The sequence below is a fragment of the Balaenoptera physalus genome, assembly GCF_965194825.1.
Source record: "Balaenoptera physalus genome assembly, chromosome: 15".
In the NCBI taxonomy this organism is placed as follows: Eukaryota; Metazoa; Chordata; class Mammalia; order Artiodactyla; family Balaenopteridae; genus Balaenoptera; species Balaenoptera physalus.
In genome coordinates this window covers 71,907,439-71,921,036 of record NC_138894.1, presented here as the reverse complement: position 1 = coordinate 71,921,036, position 13,598 = coordinate 71,907,439, and the positions used below count along the sequence as shown (strand labels likewise).

The window sequence follows — 13,598 nt, the reverse complement described above, 5'->3', positions numbered from 1 at the left end:
GGTATATAGCCCTCTGCCTTTTCATCTTGTCTATCTTTCTGTAACTGTGGTTTTTGGTCCGCAGGCTGCAGGATTGTAGTTTTTCTTGCTTCTGCTCTCTGCCCTCTGGTGGTTGAGGCTATCTAAGAGGCTTGATGGTAGGCTCTGGTGGTGGGTAGAGCTGACTGTTGCTGTGGCGGTCAGAGCTCAGTAAAACCTTAATCCACTTGACTGTTGATGGGTGGGGCTGGGTTCCCTCCCTGTTGGTTGTTTTGCCTGAGGCAACCCAACACTGGAGCCTACCCGTGCTCTTTGGTGGGGTTAATGGCAGACTCTGGGAGGGCTCAGGGCAAGGAGAACTTCCCAGAACCTCGGCTGCCAGTGTCCTTATCCCCCTGGTGAAACAGAGCCACCACTCGCCTCTGCAGGAGACCCCCCAACACCAGCAGGTAGGTCTGGTTCAGTCTCCCCCAGGGTCACTGCTCCTTCCCCTGGGTCCCGATGCACACATTACTTTGTGTGTGCCCTCCAAGAGTGGGGTCTCTGTTTCCCCCAGTCCTGTCAAAGTCCTGCAATCAATTCCCACTAGGCTTCAAAGTCTGATTCTCTAGGAATTCCTTCTCCCGTAGCCGGACCCCCAGGTTGGGAAGCCTGACGTGGGGCTCAGAACCTTCACTCCAGTGGGTGGACTTCTGTGGTATAAATGTTCGCCAGTCTGTGAGTCACCCACCCAGCAGTTATGGGATTTGATTTTACTCTGATTGCGCCCCTCCTACCGTCTCACTGTGGCTTCTCCTCTGTCCTTGGATGTGGGGTATCCTCCTTGGTGAAGTCCAGGTTCTTCCTCAAGAACAGAAATTTTTGACTGTTTTGTTTAGATGTTTCTTCATTGCCTTAGAACACTGTCTGGCATACAGTAGGCACTCAATAAACATTTCTTGGAAGAACAAATAAATTACAGAATTTTTCCCAAGATCTCTGTGTTTTTTTCTGAGTACCAAATAAGAAACATTATTTTCTCTTAATGTATTGCCCTGTCCCTAGTCTCACATTGGTAATTGGCATTTTATATTGAAGACATTCATGAAAGTCAGACATCATCAGTGGATCACACCATTTATTCCTGTTGAACCTGGGCTCTGTGAATGTTGAAACAACAATCTGTGAATGTTGAAATGATTGAAACTATTTGTCCTGCCTAGGCTTGGTCTACATTATCTCTAAGGCCCATTCTTAGTCGCCAAACTCTGTGCTTATTGAGGTAGTCCTGTCAATAAAATCCTTCAGATATATTATGAGGTAAATGTGACTTTGTGGCCTAGTCTGGGATCTTAACCACCTTTTATTACATTGTTTGTAGGGGGAGAATTATTAAATATCCGACTTATAACTTTGTGACAATGGCCAAGTGTAAGTTGGAGTCTTGTATTTGAGATATATGTAATATAAGTTGTGAGGTTAATTTCAGAGATTTTGTTTTTAAATATTTCGGTACTAGGAGACTTTTTTTTTGGATTATTTAAAAAATTAGTATCATGGTACTCAGTATAGTCAGCTTTAGCTGTTGGTGTATCTACTAGCTAGTTCTTCATATTTTTTTTCCAAGTTAAGACTGAAGAACTTAAAAATACAAATGTGCTCACGAATATAAAATGAGAATCAGATTATTACTTTTTTCTCTTCAGCTCTAGCCTTACTATAAAAAAGTAAGCTGTGTTAGACCATCTGAATAGCTATTTTTAGTATAACGTGTTTAAATGGTTGTTGTATAAAGTAGAGCCAGACTCATCACAGGATAAAATCCAGACTTCTTAGACTGGTCTTTGTAATCAAGGGTCTTTGTAATCTGACTCTTGCCAGAGAAGAGATGTCAGAGCTTTTGCTTCTCTTAAAGCTGTTCTGCAGCAAGTTATTTCACATACAAAATGAAAAAAAAATTTGGTCTTACGTGGAGCCAGATAATGTAATTGAAAGACTGTGGGATTTAGAACCTGAAGACCCTGGCTTTAAGCCCTGGCTCTGATACTGAAAACCCTGTGATCTTGAGCAAATGACTGCACTTCAGAACTTCCATTTTTTCATCTGTTGTATGGAGAGGATAGTATTTCTTCTCCCTATGACACCTAATGAGTTACCTTTTTTGAGGAGGGAGGTAGTTTAGTGAAAAAGTAAGTATGTGGAAACTAGTGGCAGAAATCCTGGGTTTGAGTTCTGGCCTTATAACTTACTGGCTTTATAATTTTATAAAAAGTCATTTTAAAGTCATCTTTGGGCCTCAGGTTTCTCTTATTTGAAATGGAGAAAATACCTCATAAGCTCTAAAGCACTCTGAAAATACTTCTCTTTAAGATTGTACTGTATGTCTGATTGACAAGTTGATACATATAATTTAATATATATTTCTTCAGGTGCTTTGGGAAAAAGGACATGGTTCCAGGAAAATTACGTGGCCCAACTTATTTTAGATGTAAGAAGGGAAGGAGCTGTGTTTTCAAATTATGAATTCACTCCAGCACCCACTCCTCAGGAATATTTAACCAAGGTAAGTAGGATTGTAAGTTATTTAAATTAGCATCCAAGTCTAACAGTTTCCATAGGTGAGTTTTGTAGAAACACTGGATGGGGTGGGAAGAGGCTTCTTTTGACCCTTCTTGAGCTTTTACAAGGTGGCTGGATGTTTTTAAAAAACAAGACATAACAGGACCCATTTTTTTAAGCCATTTTTACCCTTAAATAGAGATAAAATGTTTTTTTCCTAGACTTCAGTAAGTTTGAATTAGTAATGCAGTTAGTTATGTATTACTGCCCTTGAAAAAAGTCCAAAAAGCAGACTGAGTAGAGACTAATTTTTCCAGTGGCTACCATATTTTTTGCCTTCTGTTGATATTTTCAAATATTAAGAGCCTTGAAATTTCTTGGGTTTCTTCTAAACATGTAAACGGATGATCAGAATTCCTTTTTACCAGTTTTCTGATCTGTCCTTAGTTACTATGTCATTACTGGGCTGGTTTCTGCCTTAGTATGTTTTCTTGACTTGGCTAATACATTCTCTTGTAGCTTAAATTTATAGCTTTTAGTCAGTTTACCTGCTCAATAGGCCTTTCCATCTGCTTCCATGGAGGCCATTAGCATTTACATTTTCTTATCCCAGAGACCCCAAACCAACATTTTTCCTTGTTCTTTGGTTGATGTTACCATCCTTGAAGCCCATGTTTTGCTACTTTTCATTCCAGAGCCTGCAAACAAATTTACTTGGTGCATTGAACACTAAAATTCTGTTGTGTACTGAAAATAATGCCAAGGGTAGGGACTAGGGAGATGGGAAAGAGTGGCAGCAGTAAGGAGTCCTGAGGAAGGCCTTGGATGTGATCTTACTTACCTCCTGGGCTTGCTCCAGGTTCTCTGTTTGCTTTTGTGGTAACTTCAGGGTGGGGACAGTTACTGATTCTAAGAGGAGAAGGAAAAGATGGAGAAACTCAGGGATGAGAGAGCCACAGCTGAACAAGTATTTGTACTGCTGTGTTGATGCTGGTCAGGGAACTCTGTTGATACCTGCTTCCGTCCTCCATTTCCTCCTTGTATATACCAGACCCTCCTCCTTCAGCGATTTGATGTAACCCAAGTCCCTCCCTGAGTCTTAGATTAAGTATCATAAGCCTGGTTTTTAGGCCATAGCACAGCATCAGTGAAAAGAGATTTAATTCCGCAATCTAAGCATTTAATTCAGTAATCCATTGTTGTTTGTTTGTTTGTTTATTAATGTGGAGTTCTAGTATTGAAAATTGTCTCCTATGATTATAAATAGGATGTGATGACTTTTATGAGGAATGTATAAAAATGATGTACAATTTAATACAGAATTTATTCTTTCACATTTGAAATAAAATGCATTCTGATAATTTTATGATCTTCATTAATTACCACTTAAAGGTGGAAAGTACAAATTATGTGATGTAGGTATGGATTAGATAGAAGCAGCTTTTTACTCATGGATGGAAGATAGACTTGCTTGTTTAATTAGTTACGTATCATATTTCCTTATTCAGATACCATTAAATTATAAAATACACCATCTGTTTAATAACCAAACTCTTCAGGAAAAAAGGAACACTATTATACCAATTATAGTGATTATAAAATACATCGTGATTAGAAATGTTACAATGTGAAGATGTATATCTTAGAATTGAGGAAATACAGTAATTTTATTGCCAGTGAGGATCATAGTGTTTCCCTTTGGACCTTGCTAGATTTTTAATCTGTTATTAATGGGGAATTACATAGCCTGAAGCTATTGGACTTCAGGCTTTAATAAGCCAACAGTTATGAGCAACCCCAATGTGCAAATCAAAGGCGCAGTCTCTGTTCTTTATTATTCAATCATGGGGGCACGGTGTGAGGAGGGAGAATAAATTAAAAGTGTATATTCACAGAAAACACAAACACATACATGATCAGCATCATTGATAAGAAATATACATTAAATGCTGAATATGGCGTGTCCCATGAATTGGAGATAAATTACGTGCTAATTTCTTTTTCTCTTTTTTTTACATTAAGCACAATACAGCAATTTATAAAGATGCTTAAAATGAATACAAAGGGAAATAAAGATCACAGAATTACACATTGTACAGCAGTGTGTCACATATAAGATGGTGTAAATGAATACACAAGGATGGTGTTTAACTAAAGATAAAATGGCACCCATTGATTTGCTGCTTCTACACAACCCGCTTTCATACAGATCGAAAGGGTGTCAATATTAGTAGTTGCAAAGTCAGTTCTTGCATGTGATTTTAGCTTTAAAGGTTTCAGAAAACAGATCTGCAGTATCAGTTTTCATTTTTGTCAGCTGTAATGTCAAGGATATTCAGAACAAGAAAAATGCAATAATACAGGACAATCCAGATCTGTGCCTTATGTGACTGGCCTCTGTTGCAGGATTGTACAAGGTTATGTGCAAAAACAGTCTGTCCAAAAGTCCACACTCTTGCAGTTTCAAGCTTTAGCTTGATTATCTAGATATAACGTTTATTACATAGCAAGGGCAGCATTAAAGGAAGAAACAAATTAATGATAGGTGAGCAAAAACAGTATCATAAGCATCACTTGACTAGGAGGTCTGAAAGGCTGTAGCTAAATTTTTGATTCAGTAGAATGTTATGAGGTTGGAGTGGGACTAAAGCAGAACAGTATTTTAAATTTGTGGCTTGTAGAACACATAGGCAAGTAGGTAGTGCAGCCAACCAGTTTTAATTTCGAAAAGAGCTGAATAGGAACGTAGAGTATCTTGAATGAAGATTGAAACTATTTTGATCACCTGTTTGTAGCTGAAGAGTAATAAATAATGCCTTGTTGTTAAGGCTGACCTGTCTCAGGTCTTCTGTGGGGGCCGGAGGGGAAGGAGTCCTGGCTGTGGGAGGTGGAGACTTGGATCCCTGTCACATCTTTATTGTCTAGCCGAGGTTGAGAACCTGGGAAAGTTATTGTATTTTTAGCCTCCTCATTTGTTTTTCCCCACATCACACTTTTTTTTTTAAAATATTTATTTATTTATTCAGCTGCGACAGGTCTTAGTTGCAGCATGTGGGGTCTTAGTTGTGGCACGTGGGCTGTTGGTTGCAGTGCGCAGGCTTCTCTCTCGTTGTGGCATGCGGGCTTAGTTGCCCCGCGGCATGTGGGATCTTAGTTCCCCAGACAGAGATTGAACCCTGCACTGGACGGCGGATTCTTAACCACTGGACCACCAGGGAAGTCCCCACATCACACTTTTTTTAAGGGATCATATTAGATCTATAAAGGTACTCCACAAACATTGGATATTAATAAGCAGGTTGATACAACCCTATCTGGATGTGAAAAGGTGAGAGTTTTGGATACTCTAGAGCTGCACTGTCCAATGTGGTAGCCACATATGATTATTAATCACTTGAAAGTTGGTTGGTCCAAACTTAGATGTGCTGAAGTGTAAAAGATGTACTAGATTTCATAAGCTGTGTATGAAAAAGTGTATAGTATCTAATTAATAATTTTATGTTGGTACATGTTACAAGGATAATATTTTTGATGTATTAGGTTAAATCACTTAATTTTTTTTTTGTTTTACTTTTTAAAGTGTAGCTGTTAGAAAATTTAGAATTACATAGGTAGCTTTTTAAAAAAGAATATGAAAGGCTTGTATTGAAAATGGTTGGCCACCAGGGTGCGCTGTGCACCTGCCAGCTCTGCCTTTTGAAGTTGTGCAGGTCAGGGAGGAAGAGGCACTTTTTCAGTGGAGCCTGAGTAGCCGCCTAAAGTTGTGTGTTTCTCCTGTCAGCAGTGGTTGGAGGTTGTACTCTTTTCTCTTTTCTCGAAACCTTATAGATAGAGCTAGGCCTACAGTTTAAAGTCTTCCTAGCTTTAGCTACTTCTGTTGAATTAGAAAAAAATTTAAATCAGGTTTATTGAGGAATAATTTACATAAAATAAAATGCACCTATTTTAAGTATCCAGTTTGATGAGTTTTGACAAATAGGTAGACCCATGTAACCACCACTGTAATCAAAATACAGAACCATTTCCATTAGGCCAAAAAGTCCACCCATACTCCTTTGCAGTCAATCACTTTCCCTCCAACTGGTCTGCTTTCTGTCACAGATTAGAGCTGTTTTTTCCTAGAATCTCAAACAAATGGAATCATATAGTATGACTCTTCTGTGTCTGGTTTCTTTCACTTAGCATAATGTTTTGAGATTCATTTATATTTTGATACCAATAGTTAGCTCCTGTTTATTGCTGAGTTATTTCATTGTATGGATAAGCCACAGTGTGTTTATCCATTCACCTCTTGGTAGACAATCGAGCAATTTTTAGTTTTTGGCTATTATGAATAAAGCTGCTCGGAACATTCATGGGCAAGTCTTTGTGTGAACGTATGTTTTTAATTCTCAGGGGTAAATGCCGAGGAATGGAATGGCTAGGTTGTGTGGTAAGTGTATTTTCAATTTGGGAAACTGCCCAAATGTTTTCCAAAGTGGTTGTACTATTTCACATTCCCACCATCAGTATATGAGAGCACCAGTTGCTCTACATCCTTGCCAGTGCTTGGTAAAATTTTTTTTGCTATTCTAGTGAGTTGTGTGTAGTGGTTTCTCATCGTGATTTTACTATTTTTTAATGATTAATTTTTTAAAAAATCCATTTTATTGAGATATAACTTATACACAGAAAATTTTTAATTGTACATTTTGCTGAGATTTGAAAAATATATACACACAACCATTACAGTCAAGATACATTTCATTACCCTAGAAAGTTCCATCCTGCCCCTTTGCAGTTAATTCCCCACCCTCTCTGGCCCTAAACAATCATTGATCTGCTTTCTGTGGCTACAGGTAGTTTGCCTTTTCTAGAATTTCATGTGACTGGAATCCTACAGTATGTACTCGTTTGTATCTGGCCTCTTTTGCTCAGCAGTTGAGATACATCTGTGTAGTTGCATGTGTCTGTACTTCCTTTTTATTCCTGATTAGAATTTCATTAAATGCATATAGCATAATTCTTCTTTTTAATCTGTTTACCTGTTGACAGACATTTGGGTTGTTTCCAGTTTAGGGTTATTACAGATAAAACTGCTATGAACACTTTTTAATTTATATATATTTATATATACACACACACACACACACACACATGTTTTTGGGTGGACATATGTTTTTGTTTATCATAGGGAACTACATAGGAGTGGAATTGATAGCTCATATGGTAAATATGTTTATTGTAAGAAACTAGCAAACTGTTTTCTATGGTTGTACCATTTTACATTTCTACCAGCAATGTGTGAAAGTTCTAATTGTTCCAGATCCTTGTCAATAATTAGTATAGTTAGTCTTTTAAATTTTATCTATTGTAATGTGTGTGTACTAGTAGTTCATTCTGATTTTAATTAGTATTTCCCTTTTGACTACTGTTGAGGATCTTTTTATGTGCTTACTGCCCATTCTTTTGTGAAGTGTCTGTACAAATCTTTTGTCCATTTTTATGTTGGGTTGTTTATCTTCTTCTTCTTAAGTTGTAACTCCATATTCTGAATACAAGCCTTTTTTCAGATATTTGTTTTGTGAATATGTTCTCTGAGTCTGTAGCTTAACTTTTCATTTTCTTAACAATGTTTTCAAAGAGCAGAAGTTTTAATTTGCTGAAGTCCAGTTTATTAAGTTTTTCTTTGATGGTTCGAGTTTTTTGTGTCCTAATTAAGGACTGTCTGCCTACCCCAAAGTGGCAAAGCTTTTCTCCTATGATTTTTTTCCTAGAAGTTTTTTAGTATTAGCTTCTATAGTAAGGTCTGTGATTAATTTTGATTTAATTTTTGTGTATGGTATGAGATCAGGACGGAGGGTCATTTTTTCCCAAATGGATATACAGTTGTTCTAACATCATTTATTGAAAAAACTTTCCTTTGTTTGACTCACCTAGACACCTTTGAAAATCAATTGACCATATAACGTGGGTCTCAAATTTTGGACTTTATTCCTTTCATCTATATGTCTGTCTTCATGCTAGTACAACACTGTTTTGGCTTTGTAGTAATTCTGAAATCAAGTACTCTACCAAGTTCTCTAAGTCTTCAGGTTTTATTCCTTTCTCAAATTGTTTTGCCTATTCTAAATCCTATTGAGAAACAGAGCTGGCAGTTGACGTTTTAGATTATAATTTAGAATCAGAGTAGAAAGATCTGGTTTTGAATCCTGAGGGGCTTTTGCGTAGTAGGCTTAATCAACAATAGCAGTCATTCCCTGTTATTGATGTTGTCAGTGCATCCGGAGGTATAGATGTGTGTCCTCCATTTCTGCACAGTAAATTGTCCCCAAATATGTGTTTCACAAGAAGCAGCCTATTGACCATATATAGACATTGTAAAATCTTGAACAAAAAGATGTTATCCCCCCAGCAATCTGTTGTGTATAGTCTGTTGAATGAATCAGAATTAATTTTTGTTCTAAGGAGTTTCTTTTGTATTCCACCAGAATATTGAGCTCAATGATGATACTGTTCTAAATGAGATAAAGTTAGCAGATTGTGAACAGTTTCAGATGCCTGACCTATGTGCTGAAGAGCTTGCTGTTATCCTTGGAATCTGGTGAGTTAATGACTTACTTGGCTACCTTGAACTTCTAGCGTATTGGTTCTCTTGTGTTGGGGAAATCTTTGTTCAAGCAGGTCCCCAGAGTTGTGGATGAATAGAGAATCTTGTCATGGCTTATGAAGATGAAGAATAGTTGGGCAACCAATTAAAGGGTTAGAGATGAGGAATCTCAGGAATCTCCTGTAAGCTGGTATACTTATCCTTCTCTTTTCTTCATAAACAAAATTTCTTTGGTTAACCTTGGCTAGGAATAGACTCTTAATGAAGTATTTAGGATAGGTGACTGTTTTGACCTTTGAGGATATTTACGTTCAGAGTATGGAATTATTTTTTATTTTATTTTATTTTTTAAAGATTTTTTGATGTGGAACATTTTTAAAGTCTTTATCAAATTTGTTAACAATATTGCTTCAGTTTTATGTTTTGTTTTTTTGGCCCCGAGGCATGTGGGATCTTAGCTTCCCGATCAGGGATCACACCTGCACCCCCTGCATTGGAAGGCGAAGTCTTAACCACTAGACCTCTAGGAAAGTCCCTAGAATTTTTTTTTAATACAATCGAACCTTATGTGTGGTAGAAATAGTTTTTCATTTTATTTTATTTTTCTATTTTGAAATAATTTCAAATTTGGAAAAAAGTTGCAAGGGCAAGGCATTGGAAATAACTTTTTTGAGAATAATTTTCCGACATGATATTCTATCACCCCTAAATACTTTAGTGTGTGTTTTCAACAAACAAGGGAGTTTTTGTGCATAGCCATAATACAGCTATCAAAATCAGGAAATTAACATTCATACTTTACTATCACTTCCTACTCAGACCCCATTCAAGTTTTGCCAGTTGTCCCAATAATCTCCTTTATAGCACAGGATCCAGTCTAGAACATATGTGTTACATTTAGTTGTCATGTCCCTTTAGTTTCTATCAATCTGGAATAGTTCTTCATTTTTGCTTGACTTTCATGATCTTGACACCTGAAATTTATAAGCCAGTTATTCTGTAGGCTTACTCTCAGTTTGAATTTGTCTGATTTAAAAAAAAAAAAAAAGGATTAGTTTCACATTTTGTATCATTATCAGGGGTATCAGAAAATGGAGGTTTTGTGATTCTTATTGCATCCCAGCAGGTAGAAAACCATTTTGATTTGTTCCTCTACTGGCCATGTTAAGTTTGATCACATGATTAAAGTGGGGTCTGCCAGGCTTCTCCAATGTAAAGTTATTCTTTTTTAACTTTTGTTATTAACATGGTCTTTTAGATTATATAAATATCCCGTTTCTCATCTGGAGATTTAGTAATGTTCAAAATAGGATATTTCACAAAGTTATAATATTGAGACTGGTTAAATTAGTAATAGGCAGTTTAATAAAAGGAGCATTTATAAAAAAATTTGTCTTTTAGCTCAGTAGAACTTATCTTTCTGTGTTCACCTCATGGCATTTTATCTCCTTTACACTAACAGTAGGTTTTCACTTGTACAAAAGTTAAATTCAGTTCTACAGTCCCCTTTTGTTTGATTAAAAAGAATCACACATGTAGAGTTCTGTTTCTAATCCAAATCAGTTGTCTTATCACATTATTTCATTCCAGTGACAGAATTTATGCTTACTGCCAAAGAATTATTTGTTCAATTCATAATGATACTTAGTGTATAAATAATATAAACAGCAATCATTTACAAGCAATGTTATGTGCTAGGAATTATACCATGTACTTTCACACTATCCCTCATTAATGTTCTAACAGTCCTAGAGGTTGTTGTTTTTCTCCATTTTTCAGGTGGGAAATCAGGTTTTAAATGGCAAAATGACTCACTCAGAATTACAGTACAGCATTTAGGGCTTGAATCCAGGATTTACGGACCCAAATTCTGAGTTTTCCTTTATGCTATTTCTTAAAAGATTATTTTGGCAAACTCATAATTGTCAACTCAGCAGGAAACTAAATCAAACCAAATATATATATTCCCAGGCTTCTCTCAGTTGTGCTTTAGCTTTATTGAGTTAGACTTCACAGTTGAGAGAGGACTGAAAAACCAAGAAAATGCTTGTCTTCAAATACTTTTTTTCCCCCAAATATGATCTTGGTAGAATCTCAATATATAGAACAATTAAAAAGTGCTGAATGGATTTCATGGGCAATTTAAATCTTCATTGTTCGGTAGAAACTACTTGATTATATTCTGAATCTTAGGGCATCTGATGCACTTTATAAACCCCTGGGTTGGAACATCCATGAATTGATGATTTGCATGTGGGGGTCGTGATTTTATTATACTGTCTGATCTCTGCGTGACCTCCGTGACCATTAACCCTTGTGAAGAGGTGACTTGGATATTGTGGTGGGCTGGGTTCTTTGGAAAGGAGACACGGGGGGAATTCATATAGATGGTGGATTGACCAAACTGTGGGGCTAGCTTCATGCTCCTTTTCTTCAACTCCTTCCCTTCACTGGCCTCCTGCTTGAATTTGATTTTACCTGGAGGCCACGTGTCTCATACATCAATGTACCTGATTGCTTTTATGTAAAGTAACTGTGGGAGAAATTCCTTAAAATACAGCAATCCTTCAGTAATTCAGACAACTGGAGTGAGGAGGGTAATTGCTTTTGAATTAATAGTCTGATTTTCAGATAGCAGAGTAATATATTCTAAGCCTAAGTTAGTAAGTTACGGTGAAGAGTGGTGGCCTGATTCAGTTACTGTATCATAATTACTTGTAATGAGCCTGTAGCATTTCAACTTTATCTATATACTTTATGCAGTGAAGTTAGGATTGGAATTTTGTATGTGAGGGATGAATGTTCATCCATTTTGGTTGAGGTTCTTATTTTAGAATGACTTTTGTTTTTGTTCACTTATCAGAGTCATAGTATTAGAACCGAAAGGACCTTAGGGGTTATTTGGATCATCTTGCCAACTGATACATAATTCCTTTGTGCAATCAAACTAGAAATGTCTGTGTATGTATGTGTGTATTGTGTGTGTGTGTGTGTTTTCAAATGAGGTAAATTTGAGACATAACATTGTATTAATTTCAGGTGTACAACATAAAATGATTTTATAATTCCTTCCTTACATTCATTTATTTTTTTACCAACAATATGTTCATTTAACAATTATTATGTAAACATTTTATGCTCATTATAAAATCCTCCAACAGTATTGGAAATTATGAGGAAGTGGTACTATTTTGTGAGGTGGTATTTTCTTTTCATTCTTAATACAAGTAATATATGCATACAAAATAACTTATGTTATATATAAATATGTTATAAATATAATAATAAACTGAACCCACCACCCAATTTAAGAACTAGAAGATTGCAAATACCACTTGCTCAGTCCGTGTGCTTCTCTCCCGTCTCATCTTCCTGCCTCTCTTTAAAAGGTAGTCACTGTCCTGAATTTTGTCTTTTTCATTTTCTTGCCTTTTCAAAAAATATATTTATTCACATCTTTTATACCTCTAAGTCAGTTGCTTCATTTTGTTTGTTTTTGAACTTTATAAAAGCGCTGTCTTACTATATATAGCCTTCTGTGATTTGCTTTTTTCTCTCACTAGTGTCTTTCTGTGACTCATCCATGTTGTCATACGTAGCTGAAATTTACTTTGCCGTATAACATTCCATTGGGTGAATATTTTACAATTTATTGGTTTCTTTTTTGGACATCTGGATTGTTAACAGATTTTTCCTATTACACACAATATTACTATGGATATTCGTGTGTATGATTCCTGGTACACCTGTTGAAGAATTTCTCTGAGCTCTATACCTAGGCTGGAATTACTGAGTTTAGGATATATGAATGTTCACTTTACAAGATAGTGCTAAATTGTTTTCCAAAACTATCCAATCAAATCATACTTGGATCAGCAGGATCTAAGAATTCCCATTGTTCTGCCTCTTTGACAACTTCTTAATTTTTGCCTGTCTCATGGTGATACTAAATTTTTTTTTGTATGAGTTTGATAAATAGGAGTTGTTGCTATATTAATTCTTTTCATTTTCTTTGTGGAGTGACACAGATTGGATTTCATTTTTTTCTTATAAAAGAAATTGTGTTGATATTTTGTACACCAACCACATTTCATTTCTCAGCATTTTACTACTTTTTGTACTTATCTTTGGCACACTCATCTCTACATTTCTAAATAATGCAGTAATATTAAAATATGTGCTTTCAAATATGTAAATATAGTTTATTTGCCTTTTAAAAATTATATTTCATTCATTATGACATGCATTCTGGAATTAATTTGCTTTTTTTTGTTTTCAACGTAAAGCACAAATCTCCAAAAGAATAACCCAGTGCATAAGTTAACTGAAGAGGAGCTGCTGGCATTTACATCAGTGAGTAATGTCTTTTTCCTTTCCATTTCTTTTTTTTTTTCTTTTTTTCCTTGTAAATTATTTTTCCTCTGGTATATTCTTGCCTCAGATTGCTCATGATGAAACACTGCCACCTAAGGAAATTGAGGGGAAAAAAGCT

At 36.1% G+C, this 13,598-nt stretch overlaps 1 protein-coding gene across 5 annotated transcripts in view; it reads left to right on the top strand.

The window, feature by feature from the left end:
* The window catches only part of TTC27 (tetratricopeptide repeat domain 27), a 190,670-nt gene that overhangs the window by 48,970 nt on the left and 128,102 nt on the right, over positions 1 to 13,598 (top strand). For all 5 annotated transcript variants that reach the window (XR_014254108.1, XM_082426978.1, XM_082426979.1 and 2 more), the window contains exons 7-9: positions 2,388 to 2,521; positions 8,988 to 9,100; positions 13,393 to 13,459. Coding sequence is in view for 4 of the 5 variants with exons in the window: in XM_082426978.1 (XP_082283104.1) it covers positions 2,388 to 2,521; positions 8,988 to 9,100; positions 13,393 to 13,459 (314 nt within the window). In the remaining variant the exon portion in view is untranslated. The remainder of the gene's footprint in view (positions 1 to 2,387; positions 2,522 to 8,987; positions 9,101 to 13,392; positions 13,460 to 13,598) is intronic.